This window comes from Corylus avellana, chromosome 7 (genome assembly GCF_965113065.1).
Source record: "Corylus avellana chromosome 7, dhCorAvel1.hap1.2, whole genome shotgun sequence".
In the NCBI taxonomy this organism is placed as follows: domain Eukaryota; kingdom Viridiplantae; phylum Streptophyta; class Magnoliopsida; order Fagales; family Betulaceae; genus Corylus; species Corylus avellana.
Window position 1 is genome coordinate 6900629 of NC_142496.1, and position 17683 is coordinate 6918311.

A 17683-nucleotide genomic window follows, 5' to 3' on the forward strand; every position below is an offset into this window, starting at 1 on the left:
ATGTTTTTGTATCTTTGATTTCCTAGTACATAATTTGATCAAGGCAAATGGACTTGGGCCAAGAATATAAGGACATGTTTATACCAAGATACAGTTGGCCCGAAGATCCTTGAAAATTTCGTACAACAAGCTAATTGATGAGAAGTATGAGATCAAGTACACATGGCTTATGCTGAATTTTAATTAAATAATTAAAATTATGGAAAAGTCCACGTACTCTCCTCAAACTACTACCTAATTCATAATGTTCTTTTGAAAGTTTTAATTAAGGTAATGTCCCTTCCAAATTATCAAAAAATTAATAATATCCCCCACCCCCCAATGCAAACAAAACAAAAGAAGAAGAAGAAGAAGAAGAAGAAGAAGAAAAAAAAAGACAAAAAATGACTCTAAATGTTTGTCAATAAGTCAAAAATATTTGAAAAAAGAATTAAATTTTTTTTCTTCAAAAAAAAGGATTTATTTTTTAAAATTTTCACTCCCTTTTTTAATTTTTTAATTTTAATTTTTTTTTTTTTTTTTTTAAGGATGTTTTTATCGTTAGGGAAGACATTGACAATTTTTGAAAGTTTGAGAGAGACGTTGTTAATTGAGTGATAGTTTGAGCCTTTGAGGGGAATATGTGGACTTTTTCTTTAAATTTATTATTTTTTATTAGTATTTTCAATATAAATAGAACATAATATTAGAATAAAGATCATGCATTCGAATATGATATCCACTATTATAATAAATGATAATTTAACAACTTATCCAAGCTTCAAATTTTTATACTACTTGTTTTTGATACCCAGCCTGTAACGGGTACCAATCTTTCAAATTTTTAAATAATTTTGTGCACCGAGTGATCCTGGATAGGTTTAGCATCAGAAGCTTCTCGCTTGTGTACAAATAGAATAATGCTATAGACCATTTTTTTATTTTTTATTTTTTATCTTGTTTTCATTTTTTTAAAGTTGATGTGGTTTTTATTTTCTTAAAGTTGATGTGGTTTTTAAAATCATCATTGAATCAAAATTTAATAGTGATCTATCTCAAATCCAATGATAATTTTAAAAGTCACATCAATTTTAAGGAGATAAAATAAAAATAAAAAAATGGTGACTAGCATTATTTGTACAAATAAGCAACCGACATATGCACATCTTATCTTTGTTTCACCCGCATAGTATTAGAATGTCTGTTAGTAAAATATTTAATACCCCTAACATTTCTCAAAACATAAATGTTACTTTTTTGCTTTATAAAGGCCGAAAACAACATTTTAGTGGAAAAAAGCTTGAAAATAAGGCACTATTTTATTTATTTATTATTATTAGTTTATTTTTTTTTTTAAAAAAAATAGATTTTCTATAAATAAAAATCTCTATTTTTCAATGCAATCCTAAACATACTTTTAGACTTTTTTAATTTTTTTATTAAGACAGTGAGGGAGACCGACTGTGTCTACTCTACCTAGGCGTGACTATAGATGCATCTACTCGTTGAGAGCCACATAGAGGGGCCTAGATGGTGGGCATCGCAAGCTTAAGTCCAACTGAGTCATAACTTGACCCAACCCTACCAGGGCATTAATGGAAACTAAGGTGGTTTATGCTAATCAGACATGTAAATTTTCATTGCGGAATTTGAACCCATACCCTAGTATTTATCTAACCACTTTGATAATTTGCTTGGGCACCGTTGATGGTATGTATACTTTTTGGACTTAAATACTCTCCCGTTTTCTTCTGATACTATGCTATCCATAATTTTATTTTATTATTTTTTTTTTTTCAAGAATGCATGGCAGCTTACATCTCCCACCAGCCCAATGTACGACCAGTCCATATGCGGCCCCAAAGGGTTAACTAGCTAATCAAAATATAATTCGAGTAATGCTATAAGTCTTCTTAGAGTCGTCCTGGAGTTATCCCAAATGTGATGTAGCTTTTAAAATCACTAATAAATCAAAGTTCAATACATCACATCTCAAATTCAACAGTAATTTCAAAAGCTATATCACATTTGGGAGGATCCTAAGAAGACTCTAAGAGGATTTATAACATTACTCATCTAATTTTGCATGTCCAAGAAAGAAATTCCATTTCATACAACAATAATCATGCACCCACAAAGGAAAAATACTTCATTAAGGGAAGGCGGATCATGATCTCTCGGATGATCGAAGGCCAAATCGATAGCCAAATAATGACAAAACTGTATTTAGCCTATATATAAGGTTAATAAGAGAGTAGACGAGGTATGCTCTCTTTTCCTAATCTCCATCTATGTTTCTCATTTTCATCTTTATATTTTTACTGACTTAAGCATTAGAGGTGGTATATGTTGTTGCCCCTTCGCCCTTTGATGGTGCACCACTCTAACATTTGATTGTGTTGCAGAAATCCCAAATCGAAGACTAAATGTGCGTAATCACTATTAATTTTCAGCATTAAACACTTTTGATTTCAAGTAGAAAACCCCGGCAACTGAAATCAGTCGCAACAACTCGAAACTAAAGTAGTTTGCAGTGGAATAAGAAAAAGACACCCTTAATGAAATAATTGATGAGTACCCTTTCTCTCTATTGTAGGTTTTTCAAATCAGCAGTCAACATCAGCAAACAAGTTGGCAGGCAGGCGTTGGAGGGAGCTTTAATTTTCTATGCATTTTCAGTTGGAACAACCGGCAGCATGATGATAATATTTGAGAAGTGGAACCAGAGAGGCAGAGAGCTTTGGAAAAGGAAAAGCCTTGCAAGGAAAGTTACAAAAAAAGAGAGTACATGTAACATGTTACAGCATTCACAATAGATGAGCCAAATTTTTATGCAAAATGGCTTTTTAAAATTCATTTTTATCTAGTTTAGCTAATAAATTTTTAAATGTCTCTACATCCGATTAACTAAATTTTTATCTATATCATTTAAATATTATTAAAAGTAAGAAAAATTTTGGGAAAAAGATAATATGTGAGAGAAAAAATGGGAAAAAGTTTGGGAAAAAGAGAACATGCATAGAAAAAGTAAGAAAAGATTTGAGAAAAAGAGAAAACATGTGAGAGAAATAATGAAAAGTAAAATAACTCCCTTGAAAAGTGCTGCTACATTTAGCTTTTTGTTTAGTTATTCCAATCAAATATCAATTTTACATGTTTTTTTTGTTGGCTAACTAATGTAGGGGATTTTTTAAATATTTGAAAATCTATTTTAGATTAATGTAGGGGATTTTTTAAATATTTGAAAATCTATTTTAGATCAAAGTAACAATTAGCTTTTCTATTGAGAATGCTCTTAGAGAGGTGTTATTATTATGAAATCCCAACTACAATCACCCCTCATATACCAACACGTATGTGCATGGGCCATTTGCCACATGCAGAAATTGACACCAGGAGTTTGGATTACTATCAATAATTAGTTTATGGTGTAAATAGAGTATTTTGCACACTTCTATAGGAAACAGATATTTCAACTTAAAACTCCAAAAAATAATATAATACTTTACACGAATTTTTTTTTTTTTTGTTCTCTTGATAAAATACCCATTGATAAAACTACTAGAATCACTGTCTTAGTTAGTTTTGGATACTCCGAATTTGAGGGTTCAGAGGTGGGTGAAGGGTTTTGAAAAATGAAATATGTGTTAATTTTTTTAGAGTTTTATGTTTGTGTGTTTCAGTATAAAATGTATTTTTAGAAGAAAAATATTTTGTACCAGACCTATTATCTGAAAAAGTTATTAATTTTTTTATTGGTTAAATACCTAATATGCCCCTAGGGTTTCATTTCTTTATTTTTTTCTCTTAGGGTTTGATTTTTACACAGGAAATACTTGTGGTTTTGATAAAGAAAAATTAGTCTTTCCGTCCATTGACCGTTAGTTGATTTAACGGAAATCCACGTCACTGAGACGTGGACCAATTAAAATTTGACACTTGGCATAAGTGGCCACGTCATTGGTGATGACGTGGCCACCTAATTAAATTTTTTATTTTTTATTTTAAAAAAAATTGTGGTGGCTACAGTCATCCCCATCTAACCGGATGGCTCGGCCACCCCCTTGGCACCAAGGGGTGGCCGAAACCACCCCCAGGGTACTGGGGGTGGTTTTGCCCCCCCCCCCCCCCCCCCCCCCCCCCCGAATTTTTTTCTTTTTTAAATAAAAAATTTAATTAGGTGGGCATGTCATCATTGATGACGTGGCTACTTATACCAAGTATCGAATTTTAATTGGTCTTATGTGTCAGTGACATGAACTTCCGTTAAGTCAATTAATGGTCAATGAACGGAAGGATCAATTTAGTCTTTATCAAAATCACAGGTACCTCCTGTGATAAAAATCAAATCCTATGAAAAAAAAAAAATAAAAAAAATAAAACCATAAAGGAGTATTAAGTATTTAACCGTTTTTTTTTTTTTTTTTTGGTAATGATCATGAATATGTTCTAATGTTTGGTTTTACTAAAAATCTATGAGTTGAGAACCATTTGCATCCTGGTACAAACATTAATCCCATTCCCATAAAATGATGTGGCATGAGAATAGCCAATTTTTATTATTATTTGTAGGGAAAATTATAGTTTACCCCCCAAAGTTGTCAGCGATTTGCAATTCGACCTCCAAAGTTTCAATTTTTTTCAATTCAGACATTCTATGAGTCAAAGCCACTTTGACCGACAGAACAGTGATCATGTGCGATGCACGTGATCACTTTATGCATTTTAGTACCAAAAATACCCCCATCAACATTACCACCCTCAGTCACGCCCTAACCTAGCTGACCCACACCCTAACTCATCTGACCCATGCCCAACCCAACCAATGTTTAGGGTTTACTTGCTTTAAACAACAAATAAACAAGTCAAACTGTCAAAGCCGAAGCACGCACGAGTTGAAGAAGCTACTGACGCACGATGAAAGGGACTCGACAGAGGGAGAACCCACCTCCTCGATAGCCACTCGACAACCTGCGTGACAACCACTCGAGAACCACCCAAAGTTTGAACTTTTGTGCATTTGTGTGCGACGAGGTAAGTTTTTGCCTTTTTGGATTCGTAAATTTGCACTGAACTGTGTAGTAGAAAACTATGATTTTGGTAAATTGGAGTTTTCGTGAGGGGGTTTTTTATTTGGTTATCCCTAACTTTGTGATGTTGATTTATTGTTAACAAAAGTTGTTTTATATTATATTTGGATTTATTGCGACATTGGGTGAAGTTGATTGTTCACTTGTTTGTGTTGGAACAAAAGTGGTCCCCAAAGTGTATAATCTTGTTGGATAGAGATTTTTAACTGGCTTACCATGAAACTAGGATTTTTGGTAAATTAGGGTTTTCGTGAGATGGTAAATGAATTATTAATTTCGTAATAATTGGGTAATTTTGTTCATCTTTTTCCCAGTAAACCATTAGAGTTTGGCATGGGGTTTGGTGCTTATGGATGAAGGTTGTCTCTTTTCTTTTTCTTTTTATTTATCAAGTGAGATATTTGGAGTTGAAAGTAAATAATAATATGTTTGACAAGGATGAAAGATAAGAAGATATATAAATTCTTGTAATGGTCACAGGAGGTCCTGCATCAAGGACTCGTACATCTGATAGGATTAGAGGTATTTTTTGTAGTACACCTACAAGGACTTCTGTACATATTGACCTCACTGAAGAGGTCCCTATTGCAACTCAACCTTCACGTACAAGGCCTGAAACTAGAGGTGGTGGAATTGGACGGAAAACTATGGGTGGTGGACCTAGAGGGGCTAAAATTAGAGGGGAGGGGGGGGGGGGGGATTTGCAGTTCGAGGTGGTGGAAGCAGAAGTTTCGCATTGAGAGGTGGTGTAGGCAGAAGTGGTGCAGGCAGAGGTGATGTAGGCATTAGTGTTGCAGGCAGAAGTGGTATAGCTATACCTACTAGTGCTACAGCTGTAGGTACTGGTGCTGCAGCAAAGTCTGATACTATTGCAAAGTTGAAAGGAAAACACATTGCAACAGTAGAAAAGGGTATTGAAATTATGGAAGCCAAGAGAAAATGACTCAATCCAAGATTGAAGCCCTAAAGTCATGGACAATTAGCCTTATGTGTTTTTTGTTGTTTTGATATGTTACATTTTTTGTTAAATTGCTAGTGTCTCTTGAAGTTGGTAATGTGTATTGATAACAATATATGTGATTTTTATTTGTAATGTGTATGGATAACAATATATGTGGTTGGAAGTTGGTAATGTGTATGGATAAGTTTTTACCTAGTTGGAAGTAGGTTGGAAATATGGACATATTTTTTTATGGAAATTGTGAATGTGTTGCAGGCTTAGTTATTTGCTGCAGATTTTTTTTTTTTGTTTTTCTTTTTTTTTATGATGTGAAGGTACTTAGTTTTTACTTGGTTGAAAGTAGGTTGGAAATATGAACATATTTTTTATGGAAATTGTGAATGTGTTGCAGGCTTAGTTACTTGTTGCAGATTTTTTTTTTGTTTACGATGTGAAGGTACTTCGTTTTTACTTGGTTGGAAGTAGGTTGGAAATATGGACATATTTTTTATGGAAATTGTAAATGTGTTACAGGCTTAGTTACTTGCTGCAGATTTTTTTTTTTTTGTTTACGATGTGAAGGTACTTAGTTTTTACCTGGTTGGAAGTAAGTTGGAAATATGGACATATTTTTTATGGAAATTGTGAATGTGTTGCAGGCTTAGTTACTTGCTGCAGATTTTTTTTTTTTGTATTTAGTTTTTACCTGGTTGGAAGTAGGTTGGAAATATGGACATATTTTTTATGAAAATTGTGAATGTGTTGCAGGCTTAGTTACTTGCTGCTGATTTTTTTTTTTTTTTTTTTTTTTTTTTTTTTTTTTTTTTTTTTTTTGTTTACGATGTGAAGGTGCTTACTTTTTACTTGGTTGGAAGTAGGTTGGAAATATGGACATATTTTTTATGGAAATTGTGAATGTGTTGCAGGCTTAGTTACTTGCTGCATATTTTTTTTTTTTGTTTACGATGTGAAGGTACTTAGTTTTTACCTGGTTGGAAGTAGGTTGGAAATATTGACATATTTTTTATGGAAATTGTGAATGTGTTGCAAGCTTAGTTACTTGCTGCAAATTTTTTTTTTTTTTTTTTGTTTACGATGTGAAGGTACTTAGTTTTTACCTAGTTGGAAGTAGGTTGGAAATATTGACATATTTTTAATGGAAATTGTGAATGTGTTGTAGACTTAGTTACTTGCTGCAGATTATTTTTTTTAAATTTTTTATGAAGTGAAGGTACTTAGATTGTATTTCATATATGTCTTTCATAAAATCGTTACATAAGGGTATAGATTTTCATATACCTTGATTTCTTTTTTATGGTATAGGTTTTTCTTTTTGATAATTTGCAAGTCGGTATTGGAATTATCAAGCACGAGCATTATAATTCTCTAGTAAATCGTCATTATATCACCCATTTAAATTATAAGTGCGGAGGAGAATTTTGTAATAAGGTGCATCAGCTGTAATGATAAATGTTTTTTTAAAGGTAAAAAATCAAACTCAATATACCAAGTAACTTTATGGTCAAATGCATGGCATACACACAATTCATGTTTACATAAAACAGGAAATTACATTTATATAGCAACTAATAAATTCATTAAAAACTACATTACATTTCAGATAAGCTTCTAAAATTACATGGCTCTACAACATACGACATTGTGCTCCCACAATTACATAAGTACAAAATACCACATTGTACTCCCAAAATGACACAAACATAGAAAAACACAATGTGATCTCAAAATTACATACACCTCAGTTCAACTTCAAACGGCTAAGCTTGCATTCATACGGACCACTTGGAGTGTATCCAAACAACAAAATGAAAATGACACTTAAAACAAATTACCCAGGAACACGCAAGAATTGTTTGGTAATTCTTCTTAACTGCATGGAGTTTGATCTCCCCAATCTCTACTTACTTCTGATATCGGGCAATTTCTTTATCTATTTCTATCTTCACACATAAATTTTCTCTCTCCATTTCTACCTTCACCTTATTGACTTCAACTTCAACCATGTCTTCACACCATTTTGCTTTTGATAAGAATTTTTGGTGCTTTTACCAAAACCAAGTTCCAACCCTTTTACATTTCGCACACAGCTCATGATCAATCCATTCAAAGTAACCACAATCTCGATTGATCTGTAAAATAGTAAACAAATATTAATCACCAATCTAAACAAATAAAATATTAGTTTATAATGACAAAAGCAGTTAATGACATTCCCTTTTAATTAGGGTTTTCACTCAAAATTAAACTAGTGAGTACATAATAGTTGGAACTTTAATTACGGTCTTATTTATATAACATAACGGTCAGAATTCATGTACAACAAATTTTACATTTAAAATAGCTAAATGGTGAAGTTTTTTCGCAATCATTTTTTTTTTTTTTTTTGTCAACTACACTATTGAATATGATAAAATTCGATAGTGTAGTTGAAAAACCATTACACATAAAATTTGAAAGCTAAATGGTTTTCAACCATTACACAAGCATCACGCCTAAACCATTACACATAAAATTTTAAAATGCATAAACCTTCTAGATGCTCTTATATATTGACAATAAAAGCCATGCACGAGAAGTATGACATGTTCAAACCACTCATGTGCGTAGATTCAAAGCACTATTCCCTACAAATTTCCCTAAACCCTAAACAAATTATAGCACATCCTAAACAAATAACTAAACAAAGAACCCACAACCATAACCCTAAACCCTAAACAAAGAACCCACAACCAACAACGAAAATTAAAACCATAAACAAGAAATTAAAATAAGAAATTATCAATACTTATCCTAAACCCTAAAGAACCCACAACGAAAATTACAACCCTAAACAAGAAATTACGTGTTTGAAGAACTTGCCCAAATTTTCGCAACACTCATCATAAACATAAAACGTGCCTTGTAATTTTCGCAACCCACAAACCTTCTTCCGAAATTTTGCTCTGTTTGAGCTGTTTTTACAACCATTGGCCGCTCACAGTAGCAAAGCCTCTGCGGTGAAGATGAAGCTCTAGAACTTGAGGTATACTCCATCGTTTCTCTCTCTCTCTTGGCAATAAATCCAAATACAATAGAAAACAACTTTTGTTAACAATAAATCAACATCACAGAATTAGGGATAACCAAATAAAAAAACCCATCACGAAAACCCCAATTTACCAAAAACCCTAGTTTTCTACTACACAGTTCGGTGCAAATTTACGAATCCAAAAGGGCAAAAACTTACCTCGTCGTACACAAATGCGCAAAAGTTCAAGCTTTGGGTGGTTGTCGCACAGGTTGTCGAGGAGGTGGGTTCTCCCTCTGTCGCGTCCCTTTCTATCGTGAGTCAGTAGCTTCTTCAACTCGTGCGTGCTTCGGCTTTGACAGTGTGACTTGTTTATTTGTTGTTTAAAGTAAGTAAACCCTGAAGATTAGTTGGGTTGGGTTAGGCGTGGGTTAGATGGGTTAGGGCGTGGGTCAGCTGGGTTAGGGCGTGAGTGAGGGTGGTGATGTTGATGGGGGTATTTTCGGTACTAAAACGCATAAAGTGATCACGTGCGTCGCACGTGATCACTATTTCGTCAGTCAAAGCGGCTTTGACTAACGGAATGCCTGAATTGAAAGAAATTGAAAATTTAGGAGGGTGGATTGCAAAAATTGAAACTTTGGAGGTCGAATTGCAAATCACTGACAACTTTGAGAAGGTAAACTGTAATTTTCTCTTATTATTATTGATCCGGCCACTAAATGATTTCAGCAGATCGACCAAATTTTCTGTCTTGATCAAATACTAGAAAATAAGTAACAACTTCGAAACAAACAAGACTTTAATTTTAATAAATTGAAGAAACAAAAGAAGAGACAAAATCCGGCCATCTTAAAATAAATAGTTAACTTAAAAAAATAATAAAATAAATAGTTAAATACTCTCTTTGGGCTTATTATTTTAGAAAAAACTTCATTTAATCCCCCTTAGACTTTTATCACTTTTGCAATAGCTTTTCAAAATAAAAAAACTCTCAACTTAACTTAACGAATTAAACTTAAAAGAAATTGCAATCACACCCATCACGTTAAAGATTTGGTGTTAAATTAGACGGTCAAATAATGAAATAACCATTATACCTCTATAAACTTTATGAAACTACAAAATTTTCCTTAAATTACTTTTTTTAAAAAAAAAAAAAAAAAAAAAGTCAGAGAAATACAAGGGTATTTAAAAAATTTCTCACTCCCTCAGTTGGATTTAACAAAAAATCCTAACAGATTGAAATATGAGAATGTAAATTTTGTAAAATTCAATACACTAAATTGAAAGTTTTTAAACTTTGTAAAAGTTCAAAAAAGTTAAATGAAGTTTCCCCACTTACTGGCATGCGGATTGAGATAATGTGCAAATCATCTTCTTTATTATGCTATATCACTCATTAATTAACTAAATTTCATTAGTTCATGCTCTTTATTTTGCTCTTTTCTTATATCTTTTTTCTTTTCATGATGCCAACTTCATTCACTAATTAATCTCACATTTTTAACAATCAAATGGTCCAACCCACGATCGATCTGATCTTGTGATTGCCCAATTCCCCTTTCCCTGGATGATGTCTGTTGATCTTCACATTGCCCTTTTTATCAAATCAAACGTTGGAATATATTCAAAGTTAATTAATCCGATTTGATTAAATATAATAGTTAAACCCTTTTAATCTTTTAATTAAAATGGTGGGGAGAATTGATGTGACATTAGAACTGCAACACCCCAGCTTTCCAATGAAGGCAACTACATTTTTGATCCTCTCTGTATTTTTTTTTTTTTTTTGGGTTTTCTCTCTTGGCATGATCATTAAGTGGTCCGTGCGTACATAAGATTCAATCATAAGCATATAATTTGGGCAGTAGAAGCCTTCTTTGTGCTTGGAATTTATTTTTTTGTCATTAGTATTATTGTAATGGGGAGACAAAACAAAATTGTGGTAGGCAGCAAAGGAAAAACCTTACTAAAAGAAAGATGCATTTAAAATGTTTTTCTTTTATGTGACAGCAAAAAAGTGCTAGCCACATCTATGCTATTAGCATATCACCTTAAAATGACTAGTCAATTTAGAGTTTCATTAGAATTCATTATAAAGCCAAATTTCACCTAACAACTACGTAATGTAGGACTTAGTACTCATTATTATCTTTATAAACCACCCACTCTATGTCGACTACTTCTCATCTTTCTAATATATGATCTGGGTGTTACAAATTTTCCCTCTTAAACTTCTAACGTTCTCATTAGGACCATGTCATGCAGTGCTCCAGTACCATATGGTCTAGCGTTACTCTGATACAATTGGTAACAGCCCAGAAGAAAAAAGAAGCCAAGTTCTAAGTCTCATAGTACCTAGTTACACAAAACAATACAAGCACCTAGGTAAAATTGTGCTTTACAAAGAATTCTAAAGAATCTCTAAATTAAGTAGTTCTTTTGGAATAATGACGCAGATGTGGCTAGATCGAGCTTTATCCTGGATGGTTACATTTTCCCTTTCAGTAAAATTTTCAAGAGAAATATAATAAACCGCCATTGCTGTACGTGTGCATGCTCTATGAAAGTTTAGGTAGGGCAAGAAGAAATAAGGTTCAAGGCAAATGCATTTTCTACCTAACATTGACTTGGCGTGGTATATGGGTATTACTCTGATTATACTCCATGATCTTCACACAATAAAGTCAATAGATTTTTGGTTAGGTGCTTGAAGTTGTCCATATCTCACAAAGAGAGAGACACAGAGATTAAATTAATTAAAAAAATATATATGTTGAAAATCATAAGAAATGTGCTAATGTAATGTCTCAACCACAGCATAGGGTCCAAGGGTAGTTTTTTATAATCATGTGCCATTAATAATACATTAACAACTCTCCCTTTGGAAAGCCATCCAACCCTTAAAATAAGATGGTGTATTATTTTGTGGCACACACGTAATCCTTGAGAAAGAGAATAAATTTAAAATATTAATACATTTGCCTTTATCATGCATCCCACCAATACAGGGACAAAGATTGTTAACATGTCGTTCTCTCTAATCTACCACACAACTTTTCTGGGGATGGCCGACGTTTCTGAACACTATTCCAACTCGGCATGTTGAGTCACTTTGTACCTACATAGTGAATGCAGCATTGCTTGTGAAAATATTTTTCGGCGTTCGGGTCGTACAGAAAATGAATAAATGTTTCTTATATTTTCATAAAATTTGAAAACATTGGGAAGAAGAAAAGAGACGGTGAAAAGAAATTAAGCTTTTAAGAGTGGAATTGATGAGATCATGTGACCATATGTCTTGCAATTTGAATAGATAATTGTGAGAGTACAATTTAGTTAAATAATTGTGAGAGGGTCTTTGTAGAGTTTACCTGCCCAGATAGATGTTCAAGTAGCTTGAGATTTGCTCAAGTAAGTTGGGCTAATAAAAGGCCCTATCACGATAGCGGGGTGTGGGAAAGAGGTAGAAAATGGTTTATGCATTAGTCAATTGAAACATTTTCGAGTTGACCAATATTTTACGCCACGCCAAATATTCAAAAATAGGAAAAACTTTTTCCTGAAAATATTTTACGCCGAAGTTTCCTTTAAAAAAAAATGTGATATGTTAAATTATCGCTTGTATCAAAAGTTTAAGCTCATATGAAGAGGTAAATTTAATTAATATTTTAACACTCTTCCTCACATGTGTGCTCAAACTCCTTTTAATAGGTAAGGTTCAACCCATGAAATATTTAATTTTAAATGGGGGTGAATTGACGGAATCCGGGTTTGAATTCAAAACCTCTATCGCTAATACCATAACAAAACCATCACTTATTTCAAAAAATTAAAGCTAATAGAAATAGGTAAATTTAATTAATACTTTAACACAATATATGTCTATAGTACTCACCATGAAAAATTTACCAATTGCTCACTAGACTTGTGGTTGGCTTAGCTTAATTTGTAAGAATATATCCATTTATGTAGAAAAATTGAAAGCACCACTCTATAGTATTTTATGCCAAGTATATATATACGCATGGTAATTAACAAGTAATTAATATGGTGGATTAAATGGTGATGCTTAATTGCAGCACTATTGCTCCTTTGTGTAGTTTGAGACATTATCGTATATATCATTGTTGAAGTTGGTAATTATGATATCCATAATTTTCTAGGATGTTTGGTTGGTCTAGACCTTTCAAACAGGAATCCACGACCGCTATTCATTCATTCTCAATATATGCAAGCAATAATATCACCAAAGCAATCATGAAAAACAATAAGTTGTTTGTCTCAACAGTCAACCAGAGGGTCTCTTTCATCCGAGTTCTTTAGCTTTTTTTAAATTTCCCTTGAGCTAACAACTTCGTGGGGAGCAACAATTCATAGAAAATTGCACCACAGCCTCTTTCAATTGTCGACTAAATATGCCATTAAAATCTTTATCTGCTGTCCACTGCAAACTTCAGAAATTGTTTCTTAATTAGGATGGTTATTTTCTTCTTCAATGATCCATAAAGCCTGATCGATCACGGGTCTTTCTGGTTAATTAGCTGCCAAAATGATGTACGATGATCTACTTGCCAGAAGCTTTAGTAAGCATGATCAGAAAAGATTGGGATATGGAGCATTTCTTGGCTGCTTGCTAATTGCATTGAGCTTCTGCACTGTTTTTAAGCCTTATTTGGGTCCTCTGCCAGTTTGTAAGTACCGTCTATTCTTCTACTATATACATCGTTTTGATCATTTGAATTACTGTTTGAATCTATATATGTGTTTTCATGAGTTGCCATTGTACTATTTCTTTCTCTCTTCTTATCTTGTGTTGGTTTTACAGTGAACTTGAAGCTGTCAATGGGTGCTGGTTTCAAAATGCTGATTATCAGGGATACAAGCAGCTCTCCGCCTCACTCAGCAGAAAAGAATACAAGCAGCTCTCCGCCTCACTCAGCAGAAAAGAATACAAGCAGCTCTCCGCCTCACTTGGCAGAAAACAATACAAGCAGCTCCCTGCCTCACTTAGCAGAAAACAATACAAGCAGCCCCCTGCCCCACTTAGCAGAAAACAATACAAGCAGCTCCCAGGAAACAGCTAAGGGTGAGCCTTGATCAATCTTGACAACCCTATGCATTCTTATGAAATGAAACTAAGTTTAGCCTGAAGCATTAAAGAATGAGCCTTCAATGTTTCCAAGAAGTTGGCTCGAAAATGGGAATTAGGATCCTCTCCAGTTTAAATGGATAGGTATTTTTGTTATCTAAAAAAGTGAAAAGACAAAAATACCTTTCATAAATAACTGGATCAAATGAACCAGAAAGGATCATGTTCCCTCGAATGGTAAGTAACTTGGTTCCGTGCTATGTGAAACATCACTGCTAAGGTTTGACCCCTTCGAGTGCGAACAATTTTTTTGGCATAGTTCTATCGACGAAAGCTTGAGCTTTATCCAACTGCCCCGGATACACCCGTTAAAAAATAAAAAAATAAAAAATGAAAAGCTTAGCCTGTTGACCTGAAGTATCACTGACTAAAATTCATTTTGGTTTTCAATTTTCAGCTGCAGAAATGGTGACAGAGAAGATTGAACCTGTGACAGAGAAAACAGAGCCTGCAGTGACAAAGAAAACTGAGCCTGTCGTGAAGAAAATGGAGCCACTGTGCAATGTTATGGAGCCAAGGGGAGATATTTGCGAAATCAACGGGGATGTGAGGATTCAAGGAACTTCATCCTCCATTTCCCTTGTTTCATCTCAAATGGGCATCTTGCCTGAAGAGAAGAACAACTCATGGAGTATAAGGCCTTATGCTCGGAAAGGTGACCGGACGGCGATGAGTCACGTTACAGAATGGTCGGTAAAATTAGTATCAAGTCACGAAGAGATCCCTCAATGCAACAAAATTCACAGCGTTCCGGCCATTGTTTTTTCTCAAGGAGGATATACAGGAAACCATTTCCACGATTTTACCGATGTACTTATTCCACTGTTTTTAACTTCTCGACAGTACAATGGAGAAGTTCAATTTCTCGTAACCGACAGAAGACCTTTTTGGATTGCAAAGTTCCGAACAATCCTACAAACGCTGTCCAGGTATTTGTCACTTATTTCAAAAGGTTAATTGGATAGAAGTATTGTTTACCGACTTATGTGTTCTCCTATAAAACTTTTTCAAAAATTAATCATTGGATCGGTACTTAAAAAATTTTTAAAAAAATGATAATAAAAACCCCAAACTTCCGCGCATTTTGAAATTATTCATTATAGTTAAAAAAAACTCTCAATTAAGGATATCAAACTTTAATTTCTCTTAGTTACTTCATTCTGTTATGATTTTTCGTTAAATTTTGTCAAAATTTCCAAAATACCCTTATAAAAAAAATTGTAAAGATTCAAGCATTTAACTTTTTTTATTAAAAAAAAAAAACATATTTGCAATATTTTTAAAACATCTTTGCAATATATTTTTTTAAAATTTTTTATAAAAAAAAATAGAGGTATTTTGGAAATTTTGACAATATTTAACAGAAAATCCTAACGGAAATAGGTAATTGAAAGAAATTGAAACTTTGATACCCTTAATTAAGAGTATTTAAATTTTAGAGGGTAATGTCAAAACGAGTTGAAGTTTATGGGGTTTTGTAAAGTTTTCAACCAAAAAAAAAAAAAGAAAGTCTAATCCAACCGCTGATTTTCTAAAAAAACTTGAGTGGGAGAAAGACGGAGGTATATGGTTTAGAGTTTCTCTTTAATTTATATTCTAATAATTCTTTCACATGTGGGCTTAAGCTTTTTTTTAATAACTAAGGTCCAATATGTGAAATATTTTATAGAGTCCATGTTTAAATTCTTGAAATTTGTCGTCACTATTTCAAAAATTTAAGTCGATAAAAGAATCAAATTTAATAATTTATATTTTAACAGGTACGAGTTAATAGACATTGACAGAGAAAAAGAAGTACATTGCTTCCCACGTGTGGTTGTTGGTCTTAAACGAAATCTAAAAGAGATGAGTATTGATTCTTCAAAATATTCGTACTCCATGGGAGACTTTAGAGAGTTCTTAAGAAATACATATTCGTTAAAGAAAACTAAGGCAGTCAAACTCAGAAATGGTCAACGTAGGAGGCCCCGGCTTCTCATCATTTCAAGAAGGAGATCACGGTCTTTTACCAACGTGGGAGAAATCACTAAATTGGCAAGAAGCTTGGGCTACAAGGTATTGTCAAATAATCACTTATTTTAGATGAGACATTTTATATAACTCTTGAACTTTTATTAATTTTCAATTACTCTTCAAACTTCAAAAAACTTTAATTTAGTTATCGAATTTTTAATTTTTTTACATTATCACCTACTTGTTATTAGGATTTTTTTTGTTAAATTCTAATGGAGACCGTGAAAATGACCAAAATACTCCGGATTTTTGTTTTTTAAAGAAAATATTGTTTTGATTCTTTTAAAAAAGAAAATTTTAATTTTAATTAAGGCCAATTTTGGAATTTTATAACATTTTCAAGAGCATAAAGGTCATTACATCCCTTTTTTGCCTGATTTAACCCAAAACCCTAAGATGAGGGGTAACATTGTAAAAAATTGAAAGTTTGATACACTAAATTAATAGTTTTGTACTTTTGGGGTAATTGCAAAAGTAATGAAAATTCATAAGAGTTAAGTGAAGTTTCTCATGTCAAAAAAAAAAAAAAAGTGAAGTTTCTCCTATTTTAAATAGAAAATAGTCAATTTAATCATTTAATCAATACTTTAACACTCTTCTTTATATGTGAACTCAAACTTTCATTTTAGTGAAATATTTAATTAAAAATAGATGTGAATTATGGAGACAGGGTCCGAACTCATCATAACCTGTGTGTCTAATACTATGTTAAGTCGCTAATTATCTTAAAACCTTAAACTTATGGAGAAAAAAAAAATTAAATTTCATCACTTAATCATATAATTTAATTCCAGGTATATGTTATGGAGGCGACTATGGACGTTCCGAAGTTTGCAGAAATGGTGAATTCTTGTGATGTGCTGATGGGTGTTCATGGAGCTGGTCTGGCCAACATTGTTTTCCTTCCCAAGAACGCCATTCTCATCCAAGTAGTTCCCTTTGGAGGATTCGAATGGCTGGCAACATATGATTTTGGCGAGCCCTCAAAGGATATGAACATACATTACTTGGAGTACAAGATAAGCAAAGAAGAGAGCAGCCTGATACAACAGTACCCCCTCGACGATGTCGTTTTGAGGGATCCCTATACAATCCAGAAACAAGGATGGTTAAGGTTTAAATCAGTGTATTTGGACAAACAAAATGTGAAGATTGATGTGAATAGGTTTAGACCCACTTTGTTAGAAGCCCTTGAGCTTCTTCATCAATAGAAGTTGTACGTGTAAGAAATTTCATTTAAAGTATGTTCCTTATGTCACATATATTATTGTAATTATAAAATTACGGTGTTCAATAATTTATTTCAATTAAAGCTTATTGTGTAAATCAAATATTCTGAATTAAATTACTAATTTAATTCTTGTGGAACAAGTATTTGATTTCATTAATGATTTTATTTTTGTGGAATCAATTAGCTGTATTGATTTGATTTTTATTCCTTGATGGGAGGAATAATTAAGGTAACAGCTCTAATTGAG

General features: G+C 33.0%; 1 protein-coding gene across 2 annotated transcripts; it reads left to right on the forward strand.

Moving 5' to 3' along the window:
• Positions 1 to 13592: 13592 nt before the first annotated feature.
• Positions 13593 to 17416, forward strand: LOC132185756 (alpha-1,3-arabinosyltransferase XAT2-like). Of its 2 annotated transcripts, none has more exons than XM_088518669.1 (6): positions 13593 to 13734; positions 13869 to 13935; positions 14038 to 14129; positions 14590 to 15121; positions 15953 to 16247; positions 17000 to 17416. In XM_088518669.1, exons 1-6 carry the CDS (start codon positions 13593 to 13595, stop codon positions 17414 to 17416), a joined length of 1545 nt encoding a protein of 514 aa, XP_088374795.1. The 2 variants fall into 2 exon arrangements, with proteins under 2 accessions (XP_088374795.1, XP_088374796.1); XM_088518670.1 differs by having other exon boundaries at positions 14074 to 14129.
• The last annotated feature ends 267 nt before the right edge of the window (positions 17417 to 17683 follow it).

Bases quoted from the DNA above. Each gene is read 5' to 3' on its own strand.
- LOC132185756 (XM_088518669.1), top strand. From the start codon at position 13,593: ATGATGTACGATGATCTACTTGCCAGAAGCTTTAGTAAGCATGATCAG. The intron at 13,735-13,868 runs GTAAGTACCGTC...TTGGTTTTACAG, and splicing joins TTTGGGTCCTCTGCCAGTTT to TGAACTTGAAGCTGTCAATG. The intron at 15,122-15,952 runs GTATTTGTCACT...ATATTTTAACAG, and splicing joins ATCCTACAAACGCTGTCCAG to GTACGAGTTAATAGACATTG.